The sequence below is a fragment of the Sturnira hondurensis genome, unplaced genomic scaffold, assembly GCF_014824575.4.
Source record: "Sturnira hondurensis isolate 20B ecotype Veracruz unplaced genomic scaffold, ASM1482457v3 Scaffold0001547, whole genome shotgun sequence".
NCBI classification, from domain to species: domain Eukaryota; kingdom Metazoa; phylum Chordata; class Mammalia; order Chiroptera; family Phyllostomidae; genus Sturnira; species Sturnira hondurensis.
In genome coordinates, this window is record NW_028074178.1 from 272384 (window position 1) to 288685 (window position 16302).

The 16302-nt window shown below is 47.1% G+C and overlaps 1 protein-coding gene across 3 annotated transcripts in view; it reads right to left on the minus strand.

Annotated features, from left to right (window-relative positions):
• Positions 1-16302, minus strand: part of TPK1 (thiamin pyrophosphokinase 1) — a 255230-nt gene that overhangs the window by 104563 nt on the left and 134365 nt on the right. For all 3 annotated transcript variants that reach the window (XM_037030295.1, XM_037030294.1, XM_037030299.1), the window contains one exon: positions 6429-6575. In XM_037030295.1, coding sequence (XP_036886190.1) covers positions 6429-6575 — 147 coding nt within the window. The remainder of the gene's footprint in view (positions 1-6428; positions 6576-16302) is intronic.

The window sequence follows — 16302 nt, forward strand, 5'->3', positions numbered from 1 at the left end:
AAACGAGGACGGCACCCAGGTACCCAGTGCAGAATCCCGGTCACTGCCTTGCCTCCCCCTCAGGGTCCCCCCAGCAGAGACTTCCCAGCACGCTTCTGACAAACTCCACTGTCTCTTCTTCACGCCCACTTTTGAGTTTACTCATTTGGGGAAAGGGAGGTGATGAGCTCAGTGCGACAGGCCGATTATAAATGTAAAATGCCCAGTGATCCTTTTTCAGACCCTCATGGTGTGAGCCCTACTTCAATTCCAGCATAATTTTTCTCTCAAAGACATACTGTGTATAAACTCGAGCAAATCCCCTTACCTTTAACTCCATACAATTGCTCGCCTATAAAACGATCTCCAACTCTTTCCACTATTTGTACTACGACTGAATGGTCATGTGCTACTATGTCGTTCATACCAGAGAATCTAAAAGGTTGAGCAACAGCAACAAAAATAAATGACAAAGGATGAACAAAACGTAATGGCTATCTCAAAGAAAGGAATTATAACTGGGTAGTCAACAGTGTCATTTAAAATTGGGAATTCGCCGCCCCCTCCCTCCAGCTCCTTCTGGGAACGGCCTCCCTGGACTCACAGCTGATGAGCCTGCACTGACATGGCTACCTGAGGTGGATAAGCCCACCCACTCCATTCTCAGCAGAAACCTCCCCCAGGCCAAGTGTCCAGCATCTCGAGTGTCCAGCTTCTCCTATCAGACTCTAGTCACACATTCCTATTAGGTTCATTACCACCATTATAAACATGCAATATATAAAACAGTGAGAATCTATAGAGTAATTAATAATTTCATGAGAGGAAAAAAAGCAGCAGCACACACGACTCGGATCATGAAGAAGAAAAGTTACATGTTTAGAAGTTTGTTGGGTGAGACAGAAGCCGACGGAAGTCTGGTCTGTAGCAGCGCTCTCCTGCACCAGACCCCAGGCCCGTCAGCAGCCATCACCGAACGAGGTTTAGGATAATGTAAAAGGCACGCCTCATTAACTCCTGGACATCTCATTTCTTGGTCATAAATCCTATTAACTTCTATTACCAACTGCCATAAAGCTTGCAGATGAAAGATAATTTATGTTCAGTGTATGGAAGCTAATGTTTCTGTAGGAGTAGGGGCCAGAAAATGAGAAAGTGTATAACATGAGACCCAGAGCTGTCCACACTCCACGTGGTGAACGCGACCACCGTGGCCCTGAGTGCCTGGCAGTCTTTAGGAGGAGTTTGGCCTGACCAGCAGCCGACATTGGGGTGTGCACTTTGGGTCCATGACTTAGCTCCCCGACCTCAACTCTCCTGCTCACGAAATTTGGTCTTGGTGTCTTTCTCAGAACACATTGTTGGAAGTAAAGGGGATGCTTACTTTCAAGGTAGGATCTATAGTACCTTCCTATTTTTAATTTTCTATTTTAAAGTGGCAGATTAAACTTTCCTTCAAAGTAAATGCTGCCTACTGCGGTTTTCACTCGCAATGACATTTGATCCATGGTGATGAAATGAACCAAAACATAATATAAAAGACATCACATCCCAAGAAGCCAATCAGCTAAAAAATTCTAAACACTGTACCATATTTATACAGACCTCAATCTACATTATTGTCTCCTTTTGAAATCCCATTTGTAATTAGCAAAACTAAGCCACAGAAAGGGGACTGGAAAGAGAATGGAGATGAGAGGCCTGGAGTGGGAACGACCTGAACAGTGTCAAGCGAGCTGCTCCTGGACATGCACGAGATCCCAGATGGCGTGAACGCGGGCTGAGGACTCCTGCACACACCCAGTCTCGCGAGAGTCCCACGCGCAGACACTACAATGACCTGAAGGGAGGGAGGCTCGTTCAGAAAGACCAAGAGCAGCCCATGTTAGCCCCACGGTCCAGGGTTACACCAGCCACTTCAGAGACCGCAGCGGACACAGCCCCGAAAAGTTGGTTCCCAGACCAGGTCTCACGCCTCCTGCTACTACCTTCACCTTCAGATGACCTGTGACTATAGAACCAATTCCAGAAGTTGCTGTCTTTAAAAATACTACTCATATAATGAACATTCATATGGAGTCTTCCCGCTTTCAAAGTATTTTAGCGAAACTCAACGATAATCCCATTTAATCAATTTAAATAATAAAGATACTTGTGGTGTGCAGACTTTCTTAGAGTTGAGGGAAACTCAGAGTCACTTCAGTTTACTTTAGGGGTATGGATGGCAACAAGATGGGATATACCCTTAAGTGTACCCAAGATTTACCTTATTTGAAAATAACAATGTCTTGCCCTGGCCAGGCAGCTCAGTTGGTTAGGGCAGCGTCCAGACACAGCAAGGCTGCAGGTTTCATTGCTGGCCAGGGCACATGCACGAACAAACCAATGGATGCGCATGTGAGTGGAACAACAAGTAGATGTTTCTCTCTCTCTAATCAATAAATAAAAATAATATTGTGGGGATTAAAGCTACTTAAAAAATATGATGGACTGTGACTGGTCCGTTACCTGAAACCCTGAGACACACTCACTTGACCCTTGCATTTGAATTAGTGATTGTCTTACTGTTCCCTCAGGAAAGGTGACGGAAAAGCAGGGACCTAGGACGTGTCTGTGGAAGGTGCCTCTAGTAATGGGGGGAAAGAGGAGCAAGGCAGGCCCTGCTGGCCCAATGGGCCGGTCTGGGCTGACCACTGCCACTCCTCCACGGGACAGAGGGGTGGCCTGCATGACAGTGCTGCCCACACTACGTAATAGTCACTTTCTTGGGACAAGGTAACTTCCTAACTGTTTCAATGACACAAAATCAAAATCACCAGTGAACTGGGGGTTCTGCTGTAAGAACTAACTAAAGTTTAACATGTTCCACAAATGCAAAAGTCACATGGCTGGAAGTTGTGTAGGTCATGACCCGGACTTCCTCTCCACCCTTTGGTGTCGGGTAGCCTGGGAGAAACAGGGCTCTGCGATGACACAGCACGTCCTCTTCCTGGCCCATCCCCTTCCTCTCCTGAACTGCCCTGCTGCTGCACTGGGATGGTGTAGCTGTGTTCCCACCGAAGGCGACACAGGACCCGGCCCAGGGGTGGGGGGCTGCAAATACAGGCAGTACCTTGTCTGGCAATCTTTCCCCCTGTCGTTGGGATGTGTTCCAGTTGGCTTAACTTCCAGTTGGTAAAGAGGCTGCCAAACCACGCCAGATTTTCCAGGAATGAGAAAAAACTTGAAGTTAATCTTGGTTAATTAAGCCTTTGTGATTTTATTTTGCAGGTTAATGATTACTGCAACACAGGGCAGAACCTGACTTACAGAGGCCGTGTGGTAGATGAGTAACCTGGCTAACTGAAAACAGTTAAAGAATACTAGAAAAAATTAAAAGGATTCTTTTAAAATCTATCAAATAGCCACTTTGTTCAAAAGAATACTCACAAGCAAAAAAACCTAAGTTTTGATCTCAGAAGCACACCAAATTTAACTTTCACATTTGATACATTAGGTGTACACCAAATCAGATGAACTTGAACTTAGCTCTGAAGGCTTCGAGTATTAAAAGTCTCCAGGAGACAAAGGTCCAGGTCTGTCCGACAGTGTAAAGGGGGACTGCACCAAGGGAAGCAAGTCTCTCGGCGCGCAGGTGAACATAAACAGTGCTCCCGACAGACCACGGGGAAGGGCACGCGCCCGAATCATGGCACTCCACAGCTGGGAAGCAGGAGCCAGCCTCCCCGAGCCTTTGCAACCAGACTTCAGACTCCCAGCGGAATTACCTTCAGAATGCACACTGCCTAAATGGTCCAAAACAGTCTCGAACAAGGTGTCTTAAGTTATTAATGCCTACAAATCACTGGGCTAGGAGTCCACTGTACATTACGCTTGGACTCACTTTTAACTCATACTTCAAATAATTCCTACAGGTAGCCCTGGCTGGTGTGGCTCAGTGGATTGAGAACCAGTGTCGATTCCCAGCCAGGGCACATGCCTGGGTTGCAGGCCAGGTCCCCAGTAGGAGGCGTGCGAGAGGCAACCGCGCATCGATGTTTCTCTCCTTGTCTTTCTCCCTCCCTTCCCCTCTGTCTAAAATAAATAAATAAAATCTTTAAAAAAGGAAAAAAAATAATTCCTACAGGTAAAGTTCCCAGAAATGAGGTCATGGCCAATAATCACAAAACACAGAAGGAATCGAGATTACAAAATATAAAAGCAGAAGTGAACATAAAAGCTGACTTATAATGACTGCAGTTGCCGAAATTACTGTAAACTATAAAATAAGTATAGCAATTATGTTTTCACAAAGAGCCTTGAAAACGTGAGTAAAGGGTGAGCACGTTAGAAAGAAGAGCCGTAGAAGGAATTAAAACCTGAATGGATGGGTTTAGCAGCAAAACACAACACGGAAATGGAAAACGACAGCGATGGTGCATTTCGGAATGTGGCCAGGGACCTTGAGACCCAGAAAAATATGCGAGCAGTTTTGAGACATGTACGATGCGACTAGCGGCTCTTCTGTCCTTCAGCTGGAGTTGCAGGGGAAGGCAGGAAGAGTGGGCGCAGACAAGGTCGGGAGACGAGTCTTCCGAACCAGGGGGCAGACGGCCATCTGCGGGCCGAGGGCTCCGGTGACCCCCCAGAGGCACAGGACAGGAAGTCCCCAATCATTCGCATCACAGTGGAGGTACAGGGCACCGAAACCAATGACAAGATCTTGAGAGCTGAGGCCATTTTTGAGATGTCGGCTTTTCTGTCACTTCATCTCCCCACGCTGCTTCTCACGGATCACAGCAGTGCCTCCGTGGCCAACACCAGCAATGCGCTTGTCTACAGAGACGGGTCACAGTGGGCTCGTTAGCCATCGTGTCGCCGATTAATACGATGCAGCAAAGGAAGCTCAAGGCCCCACAGTTGCTGCCAACTTCAGAAACAGTGGGGAAGTGACAGGTATTCAGCAAGTAACTAGCCATCTGCGAAGTATGTCTGAGCGAGCCACGCGGCTAAATGAGGCCTTTTAGTGGCTTCCCACAACCTCTGGCCAACGGTTCACACTTCACTGTGCAGAACTCGAGGCTCCTCGCAGCTGGCACACAGCCCAGTTCCGAGCCTTACCTCCCGCACTTTTCCATTCAGCTGTAGGTCCTGCAACAGGTCCTGCACCTCCCGCTCTCTCTGGTGGCCCCTCTGGGTTGAATCGCCTTGCCCTCCTCTCCCAGAGCACATATTTACTCGCCCTTGAAGATTCTGCTACAGTGTAAGCCCAGGAGAATGCATGCTCCACGAAATTAAGCGGTGCTACCCATCCAGCTGGCTGCTGTACTCCTGGAGAGGTGCCTGGCATACGGCAAGTGCTCAGTAAACACTCGTTCTATAGATCGAGTGAATAAAAGGTGAGCGCCTCTGGGAAGCCTTTCCTTACCACACCCGTGACCAAATTACATAGTTTCTCATCATCTTCTGTAGTAGTGTTGGAACCTTGCTTTACGTTTAAGTGTTACAAATGTCTGCTTCCCTGAACGTGCGCTGGAGAGCAGAGACCCCACCTCACTATGTTTTCTAAACCCTCAACTGCCTGGCAGCGCAGTGGGGAGGGGGCAGGCACACTGGCACTATTTGTTGACGTAAATGGACAGAACACCTTCCACACCTCAGAGGACGTGTTCCAAAAAGCAGCAGCGCCAGACAGTGCAGAGAACCATAAAATAATGCAAATGTGGCTGAACAGTGAGCACGCATCACATGCGCTATATTAACCAAATAACAAATTTTAGGAAATGAGTACAGATGGAGTAGAAGCAAGACCATGAGTAGTACATTGCAATGACAGGAAGAAAGAAAAAAACCATCCACTGTCTTGAAAAGATGTTACCAAATTACGATTTTTCAAAGTGAAACACACCAATCAACCTTATAAAACTTTCCTTAAGAAGTCTGCTCTAAGCACTACATTATCAGAAAGTCTCCACAATGTTTATCATTGGAAATGAATGTCATTAGAAATCTGTTCAGAGGCAGTGAAATTAATAAGCAGGCAACCTAAGAACAGTGCAAGTTAAAGATTTTAAGTGCTTAAAAAATCAAACCCAGTTTCCAATTATAATCACAACACTGAAAATATATGAAAATTCCACTTAAAATACTTGCCAAGCTTTGTACTTCCTCCATTGAGATTTTTCTCATATTCAGCTACTCAAGAAGCAAAACTGCTAAATTTAATTCTTAGTCAATTTCATTAAGAGTTAGAGTTTTTTCATAGGTCCAATAAAATGAACACACTGAGGCTTCTCCTCCACCCCTTCCTGCTCAGTGTACGGAGGAAGGACTGACGCCGCACACAGACACGGCCCACTCCACTAGCGGTTCAAAGACACACAGGGGCAGATGTTCCCCCGTCGTCCGCTCAAAGGTTAGGAGTTCGGTGGCACAGGCTGCTGCTGACATTATGCTTATTCTTCGCTTACCGGGTGGAGCAGGTAGACGAGAGATTCCTCTTGGATGATTACGATGGGCAGAGGGGTGATGCGAGTTGCTTGGAACAAGGTGCTCACAGATGCCATGATCTGGTCAAAACGCCCGGCAAGTCCTCCCAAAGTCACGATCATGTCCACCTACGCAAGGCAGAGTACAACGGGAAGTCACACATTGACAGGGTTCAAAACAGCTTAATTGCATCGAACACCTACATAGGGTTTTTCATTTTACATTTTTATGGGATAAGCCAAGAAGAAATGGTAGACTTCATTTCTGTTGTTTGGATGAGAAATTAAGTTACTATATTTTCCATGTATAACGTGCACTTTTTTTTGCCCAAATTTTTGAGGGAAAAATAAGGATGCACATTACACATGGGTATCATGATTATCATATACCATGGGTCTCACAATCCAATGCTCAATGTGCACAAAAAGGAGGCCGTGCGTCATACACAGCAAATTACAGTCACTTGTTCAAGGCTACGTGGTTGGTAAATGGCAGAGTCAGGTTTCAAGGCCAACTCTTTAAAGTACACATTTCACACTTTCCCACCTGCCTGTGTAACCAGCAAACTGAGGACTCTCCCTTCAACACTCTGCTTTGGGTTCCTCCCACTTGGGAGCATCCTGATCTCACCGCTGGTGCCTCTCAGGTGCACAGCCAGAGCCCCCCTGGGGCACAGCTCTTGTAACACCCAGGGGACCACTCGGAGCCCGTTCGCAGGTGTGTCGCCCCCTAGGACGCCACTACCTTGAGGACCTGTGCTCTCGGCTGAACCTAGCAAGTTGCCTGAACATTCTGTACCTCATTTTGACGTTCACAGGTAAATACTGGGTAACAATGGACGATTAATAGGGTTGCTGAGGGGGTTAGAGGAGGTCATTACGTGAGTTAATAAGTGTAAAACATTTAGAGCATGTTCTACAACACTGTGACTGTTTTTAAAAGTTAGCTACTCTCCCATTACCGGTATTGTTTGGGGTATTATCGCATTTATATTACTATTAATGTTTTGGTTGTTACATGTAGGTCAGTATGTTACTTTGTTCACTTAACACTTTAAAGAGGGAAGTTCCTATGACTACAGTATAATTAATCTGACTGAGTCCCTGTTGCTGGAAATACTTTCCAAAATATTTATATAGAGAATTACTGGGTATGGAGGGTCACGGGGAAGCTGAAGGGGTGAGTGACAGTCTCCTCCCGCACACAGTCCTGTGTGCGCCGCAGCGTGGAGGGTACTGCAGACGGGCCCTGCCTTCTCGCCTGACCCCACCGTCCCTGCCACCAGGCAGCCTGGCCTTGCCAGGTCACATCAGAGAACTGGGAAAGAGGAAGGAGGAGCTTAAAGGAAATGGCCTAAGGAAATCTCATGTGTGATCAAAGCAAAAAGTAACAATCACGCTATCTGAAACACAAGAGAAATTACTTAAAACAGGAGTATTTAGTTTTTAGGTTTTAAAATATTTCATTTAAAAAGCGCAGCTGATGTCTCATGCATAAAAACGGTGTGATTTTGGAAGAAGAACACACTGTCCAAGCACCGATACAGCCTGTCCGGCTCCCGGAGGACTGAGTGATGGGCGCTCCAGGGGCACAGTCAGTGTCTGTCGCTTCCCGACCCTGGTCCTCAGCACAGTGCCCCACACTCACAAGACACGCCAGCGCTTGTGTTTGACGACTGGCTAAGTGAAAACACTGTATGAACAGACTAAGAAAGGAAGAGACTAACTGCCATCCGATGGGAATATATAAATGAGAACGGGGTTCCATAAACCACAAAAAGTAAAATACACAGAAGATCTGAAAATTTTTAATGAGTTTCCTATTTTTGATCTTTTCAGAGAGTATGGAGAATGGGGTTTTTGTCTTCTTTTTGGGTTAGATCCTTCATGTCAAAGCTTAGAGTATTCTAAAACAGGCACCCCACACATCTCTAAGACTTAATACTATCTTTGAAGATCTTTCTAGAATTCTAAGAGTTAGCTCTTGGGCGAGCAAAGGCCACGCACCCCAGCAGACACATATTATTCTGTATATGCACTGCCCTGAAGACTTGGGCTCCCGTTAACCTTTGGAGGAAAGCGGGGACGTGCAAGCAGCCGGCTCAGACTTGCCGAAGAGACAGCTTCTGTTGGGGGGATGAAGGCAGCTGTGTCCGGGAGCCACTTATTAATAATAAAGCCACTGCCAACTGGTGGCGAAAGCCCAGAAGTCATACAGAACCTCAGAAATAAAGAGAGTTTGCTTTGACCCGAAGAGAAAGACATTAAAAGAAATTACACATGAAGTATGGTGTGGAGGAAGCTCTCAGTCCCCGGTAAAAAGCACACAACCCTAAAATCACCCTGGAAGCAAGGCCTAATGCTAAAATAGTTGATGCGCTAGGCAGATTCTGGAATCCCTGTTTCGGGTGCTCAATTTTTCATTACCACACTCTGAGCTGTGAGCAACCGCATAACCTTAAGGCTGAAATTTAATCCCCTTCTACACTGGGGTAGTATGATGAATAAGCAGGGTCTGTAAAGCGGTCGGTGAATTTCTCAGAACAGAGCAGCAGCAAGATTGCGTCTCATCACTATTCATTTTCCCTACTGGAAGTATTTAGCAAGACTGATTAAAAACACTAGGGGACCCAGGGATGCAAGCGGCGGGTGGGCCGGGGAGCAGGCAGCCTGGGACTTGCCCACTGTCCTCTAGCTCTGGCCGTAAGGAGGACGGACATGCGGTCATCGCAGGGACAGAAGAAGGACACAGACACCACCCGGTGTATCCACATAGGTTTTTCCAGTCTAGATCTGTGTCTCTAGGACGGTGATGTCGGAGGGCCAGAGGGCCTTCTCCGTGCGGGTCCAAAGCCTGTGCTCGTACCTTCAACACCACCCAGTGCACTGCAGATGTTTGCAGCTCAGTGTTTTCCTGACGCTTCCACATCCATACACAGGCTGCAGGCACGCGGCCCAGGAGACCAGGCACCCGGCTGCCAGGCACCAGCCTGGCACAGGCTCCCTGCCTTGCCCTCCAGGGACAAACCGCTGAAATCCTTTCATAATTTTAGCTGTGTCCCCCACCGCGGGCCCTTGCTCTCTCCCCCTGCTCCCTGGGGGCTCCTCCCACCTGGGCCCAGCAGGGCACCACCTGTTTCTCCTTCTGGCACCTGTGAAACAAACCCTTTCACTTCCTGCCTCGGTGGTGCTGCCCCATGTCTGCACGTGCCCGCATCACGCACACCATCCAGAACCCTCCAGTTAAGTAACGTAGTTACCACTGGCACATCACAGTCACTCGTTGTTGTGACAATCGACATACTCATGTACCCTCCTTGGAGAGCAGGCCTGCGGGTTGCAGATGCCAGATGTGGTGTTCGCGGCACACCAGACAACACGCCTGTGCTGAGCTTCCCCTGAGCATATAAAAACTCGGCAAAACTGAATAAAGAACCCCGGAGCAGGAGGCTGAGTTAACATCATCTAATTCCAACAAAAGAGTACTTGCCTGCCTGGCAAGAGATCCAATAGTGAAGGGCATCTGAAAAGAACTTAGGTCACCTTTGTTATTACCCCAGTGATATTTATTGATCACGTACCATGTGTTACGTTCTATTTTACACGGTCAGGATGTATCAGTAAAGAAGACAAGAATGCCAACCTTCCTAGAGTTGACATTCAAATGGAGAAACATACACAACTGATCAAACTAAACAACCATCACACTGGTTAGAATGTGAAAAGGTGGTAAGTGGGAACCAAGAATAAGAGTAGGAAAAGGGGGGAGTGGGGGCGTGTAGAAACAGCAGAGGGCCGTCACGACACTTCTGCTCTCCCCGAGCCCGTGCCAGAGGCAGCAGTGGGGGAAGAAGCGGAACAGACAGAGCACAGCACTGCCATGTCCGCAGGGAAAAGCCGGGCTTCTGCTGGAGCCGGGGGCGGCAGCATCGCGGATTTCAGTGGCCGTGGGCCATGAACTTCAGAGGGCACTAACAGGCAAGCCTGTTTGTTGCTGAGTGGGCCCACCATTCTCAGAAGATCAAAGGCCGGTCTCAGAGGCCAACGTATTTTCTGTGGCTTGTGATGCATCAAGGATTCAAGGATTGTAATTCAGAAAAGGGTTGTTGCAATCCTAGTAGCCCCGTGCATAAAACACTGTGAATAATGTAAATGTGTGCACACAGGCCCCAAAGTGCCCAGCAAATACATGGCTGTTATGCCAGACTGCAACCTCTAAAATCTAAAGAGCGAATTCTACATGATTTCTACACCTTCTCTGCAGTCAAGTCACGGCATGTCCTGTGGACCTTTTCTGTTGTCACCACAGGGGGGTGGGGTGGGAATGAGGGCGGCTTTGGGCCTTTCACACACGTCGCCACGCAGGAGTGACGACGTGGAGGCCTGACCGTGGAGTGGCGGTCTGACAGCCACAGGACCGCGTGCCAGCTACACGGCCTCCCCGGGCCTTGACCACCTGTAAAGGGGCGTCGCCCAAACACATCGATGCATTTCCAAGGCTCTTTCCTTTCGAATGGACCATGTAAAGGTCTCTGGTTTCCGCCCTGACACCTTACTTAGCAGTTGTGTCTATTTGTTTAGAAGATAAATGGGCAGCTTGGCTTTGTGTTATTTCTCCGAACAGAATAACGATGAGACTGGCGGGGGGAAACGTAACCCCAAAAGGAGAAGCACCTCCCTTTTTCTACCACAGCAGTGAAAACCTGTCCGTGAACAAACACCGTGCTTCGGTGCCTGTGCCCTCAGGGAGGACGGGGACACAGCGCGGACGAAGCCTGTCACAGGGACAGCACCTACCGGCATCTGTTAATTACACTTACTTTGCCTGAGTTGAATTCTGGAGATATGCAAATGATAGTGTCTCCGTGGCCCTCCCTGGGGGACGGTGTGACCACACCATTCAACACACACACTGAGTTACTTCCGGAACTAAGTGGGGACATGGGGCGTAATGCCACCAAGAGCACAGGCACGGACTGGGACTGCCCCAGGTAAACGAAGACGTACTGTCCACCCTTCCACTTGGTAATCACGACTGACCTTACCATAGCCAACCTAACAAAACCGGACACTGGAGTCTCAAAAGCTTTGGACATTACTCTTAGCAAGCTCCATCCTGCGTTACAGTTAGGCACGAAGAGAATGAGGAAGCTCTTCGGTCCGGTTGTTTGACGCTCCCACTGGAAGACAGAAGACCCAATGTAGGAGACAAGGGAAGAGCTGAATCAAGACAGAGCAAAAACAAACTGCCAGAAATCAGCAATATCAAAAGGTCTTAATAAGCCTATAAAATAATTCCTGTGATGGAGGGGAATGGGACACTGGAGAAATCAAAGACCTTGGATTTTATGGTACCGAAACATACTGTACTGAGAAACACGGAATGAAACCTCAGCTTGCGGAAACCACCCCACAGGGATCCCACTTACATTTCCACCAGGCCCAATGAGGCGCGTTGAAAGCTGGCCTGTTGGGGCGAGGAATAAATAATGCCTCTTCCACTGGCACAATAATGAGGCTTCTGTTCACAGATGAGACGTCCAAGCAAACCCAGGGTTTTTCCCAGATAATGCTTCCTCCCCCTTCCTGCTCAGCCATCACTCAGGCAAGATCCTGTCTCCAGGACAACCCCATAGACCCCCGCCCGGCTTTGTATAGCCAAGGAACTTCGCACGGGGTTATGAGAACAGGCTTTCTACATCTCACATCTGATCATGCCCATGTTCAGCTTGAAATTAGTGCTGGCTTTCCAGAATCTACAAGACAAAGTCCAGCGTCCCCCAACACTGACCCCATCTACATTCCAGACATGCTTTCATCCTCAGAACACACCACAGGGTGTCAGCCCTCGGTGCCTGGGCCATCCCTGTCCATCTCTCCCTTGTCACAGTGGGGTCATGACAGTATTTTCCAAAGGATGCCTGCCTCCACCCCCCCGAAGAAAAATGAACTTGTATGAACAAAGCGAGTCATCCAAGTTTGTCAAATTGTATATATGTTATTAAGAAGTGCTGGTGAGGATGTGGAGAAAAAGGAACCCTTGTGCACTGTTGGGGGGAACGCAGACTGGTGCAGCCACTGTGGAGAACAGTATGGAATTTCCTCAAAAAGTGTAAATGGAACTGCCTTTTGACCCAGCGATTATGCTGCTGGGACTATATCCTAAGAATCCCAAGTCACCAATTCAAAAGAACTTAGGCAGCCTCATGTTCACAGCGGTACTATTTACAATAGCCAAGTGCTGGAAACAGCCTAAGTGCCCATCAGTCAATGAGTGGATCGAAAAATGTGGAGAATAGCCCGGACTGGTGTGGCTCAGTGGGTTGAGCGCCAGCCTGTGAACCAAAGGCTTGCTGGTTCAATTCCCAGTCAGGGCACATGCCTGGTGTGGGCCAGGTCCCCAGTAGGGGGCGTTCAAGAGGCAACCACACACTGATAGTTCTCTCCCTCTCTTTCTCCCTCCCTTCTCATGTAAAAATAAATAAAATCTTTAAAAAACTGGAGAATAAAGACCCTCCACATGTGGCCCCAAACAGCCCCCTAACCTGATGATCACTGGGATTGCTTCTCCTTAGAACCCTCAGTGCGCCCTGAGTTTTTCTTTGTTTCGACCCTCAGGTTCAAGGTCAGTACCCTGGTCGTGGACAATGACCGAGTTCACCCCAGGACAACGAAATGCTCCTGAGATTTACAACAGTCACCCTGGGCGAGTCTCTGAATTTTCAGTTAAATGCTCCTGGAACAAGGGCACCACCCTTCCTCCCAGGTGTGTCCCGAGGCTCTGTTTCTGTGGCTGACGGGACTAGAGGTCCTCAGGCCATGTCACTGAGACCCCCAGAGTGGCACGTTTTCCCCATATAAACAGAACAACAGTGTGCTATATATAAAAATGTGGAAATGCGTTATTTTCCCTTCCCGTGTAAATACAGTGAGCAATGGCAAGAGCATATTTGCATGTATTTACATTTCTCTCTCGGGAGGTAAGTACCAGGGAGAGCTGCAGAGAATAAATAAAACATACATGCATAGTTTCTCTTCTTTTTCCTGTACAAGACTTTACTCTATTATTGCTAATGAAAATTATTTAAAGAGGAAAAATCAGAAATATATTTATAAGTAAAATTACAGAAAACCACGGCCTCTATGCATAAACCACAGCAATGTCATAAATCTACCGCAGGTGATTATAGCCTCCTAGTTTCTCGCACTGTCAGGACACAAAGATATTTCTATGGAAAAGAAATTCAGAGGTACGCCCTCTGCGTTACGGGGCTCATAAAGAACGGGAAGATGTATTACGTGCGGTGTGGAGCACCCCAAACGCCTAGTGCGGCCTCTCCAACACAGCTGGTGTTCACTGTGAGATAAATCAAAGGATGACTTCTGCCATATTCAGAACCAATTAGCTGTCAGGAAGCAGAGTTTGCAAAAGTACTACAATTTGTATGATATGAATGTTACCCACAGAAGCTAAATGACTGCTTGGTAAATAAATGAAAAAACTCAAATCTGCACTTCTTGACCATTCTGTTTCAAAAAAAACAATGGATATTTTGAAGTCTGGCTAAAAATTCCTTCACAGAGGTGACGCCCCACTAAAGCAGAACAGGTACTGCGCTCAGAAGGTTTGTAGCACTGAACACGAGTTGAACACGAGTTGAACCGAGTTGACCACCAGTCCTCCCACCCACCCTGTGGGAACACAGATGCAGCCTCTCCCTTAGCCATTCCCACCCCTGAGCGGGTGGGAAAGACACCTGCGATTTTGCAGATGTTCGTGGAAGCAGGTCGACTTTGGTGCGAGGTGCGCTGTTGCAGGAGACCAGCGCTTCTGCACAGGCAGCCTCTTCTCAATGCAATCGCCCGGCTCTCGTCCTCACAACTGGTCTTCACCCGACAGTGTTTTCGGCTTTGCCGCAGCCATAAAATCAGCCCCCACAGAGCATTCTTGCCCCAAGCGATAATGAGACTCTTGGTTTCCACGTGAGGATGTGTTAGATTCAGTTCTCTGTAGTGTGTTGAGGGCATTACAGTCCCAGAATGTAGTCGTATGAAACTCTTCATTTTTTATGGACCAGTTTATAATAGGTGGCCAGCAAACTTGGGTTTTGCAGTCTGGAGCAATACAAATAGTTTATGTTAATTACTCCCTTTCCACCTTCTGGGAGAATAGAGAGCGTTCTGCTTGCAAACTTTGCACTTGGTCGTTAACATTCTGGTTTCTAGAGATGCACTGGACCGTTTTATAACGCCAGATGAGAATGTTCAAACTGCTACTGCAGTGACGTTAATTACTTAAAGCTTTTTTTTTTTTTTGCCATGTAGTAAGTCTGCTTTGGCTAATACATGTGTATAATATCGCTGATCACCTCATTATCCTCAGGTTCACCTTAAAATTATAAGCAAATGTATTCCATATTCATGAGCATCACAGCAAACTGAGTGCAATCTGGGGTAAAATACTTGTTCAATAATAATTCCTTCTTTATGAAATAATTTCCTTTATTTATATGGATGCTTTAAAAACATCATTAGGGTCAATTTCACAGGCATCTAAAATCTCTAATAGAAATGGATGAGGAAACAGGATTAAAACGTAATCCATCTACTCTGAATTCAGGTAGCTGCATTCCTAATGTGGTTTGAAATATCGTGATCCCACTGTCCAGACTGGGAATTACGTCCATCCATTCACATGGAGAGGGGAAGGTGCATAGCACCTCCCGGAGAGAAGCTACCACCATCTCCGTGTCTTTATTTTGGTGCACCAGCTACTGTTCTGAACAAGCACTCTGACCTTGGAATGCTGAGTGGAAGTTCCACTGGAAAAACAGGAGTTATGGAAGCAGAAAGACATCATCCACCTCCGACCATTAAGACAGGAAAAGGATGGAAAATGAATACTACCGGGTTCCATCTTCTCTGGTTTTTTTTAAGGTTCTTTTTTAAAGATTTTTAATTTATTTATCTTTAGAGGGGAAGAGAAGGAGAGGGAGAGAAATATCAATGTATGGTTGCCTCTCGTGCGTCCCCTGCTGGGAACTGGCCTACAACCCAGGCATGTGCCCTGGCTGGGAATGGAACCGCGATACTCTGGTTCGAAGGCTCGCACTAAATCCACTGAGCTATACCAGCCAGGGCCCATCTTCTCTGGTTTAAATGGAACTTTGAGATACCTACCACACACAAAATATATTTTTATGTATACATTTTTCTTCTAACTTCTATGTATAGATTTTTCTTCCCATGAATACTTAATTAAATACCACTGAAAATACACTGATCTGATATGCACATCCTCCAGATAAACAGTGACATCATTTCAGCTCGCAGTCATGGCGTAAAAACTACAAGCAAGTCATCTCTTCAAAATACAGATACTGTTATCATGTGGATATCCACAATTATGGATGTAGGTACTGCCATAAGTAATATGTCTCGCTGAGGGATACTCAAAATGAAAAGAAATTTTATAATCTGCTAAGCATTTTCAGCTTGCTCTATTCTAGGTGTATTATTCTTACAAAAGGCCTCAAGATGCATTTCACTCCTCCATCTGCAATTTCCGTGACTTCACAAGGCAGGAACTCAAAATGAAAAGTCCTTTTCGCATAAGGTCGGCTTTCTCCTGCAGAGGACTTGCAGCCCTGGCCGCAGCTGAAATTCTCCGCATTGATAAGAAATTTCCTCTGGCAAGTGAGTCATCCAACAGAGTCCCCTGGGGAGCAGACAGGCACACGCTGTCTGTCTCAGGAGCACAGAAGGGGAGCACGTCTCTTTTTTCTCTCCACGGAGGCAAAGCACAAACAATGCTGAGCCAGGCAGTGCAACTCGCCTCCGTACTGGACCCTATCCC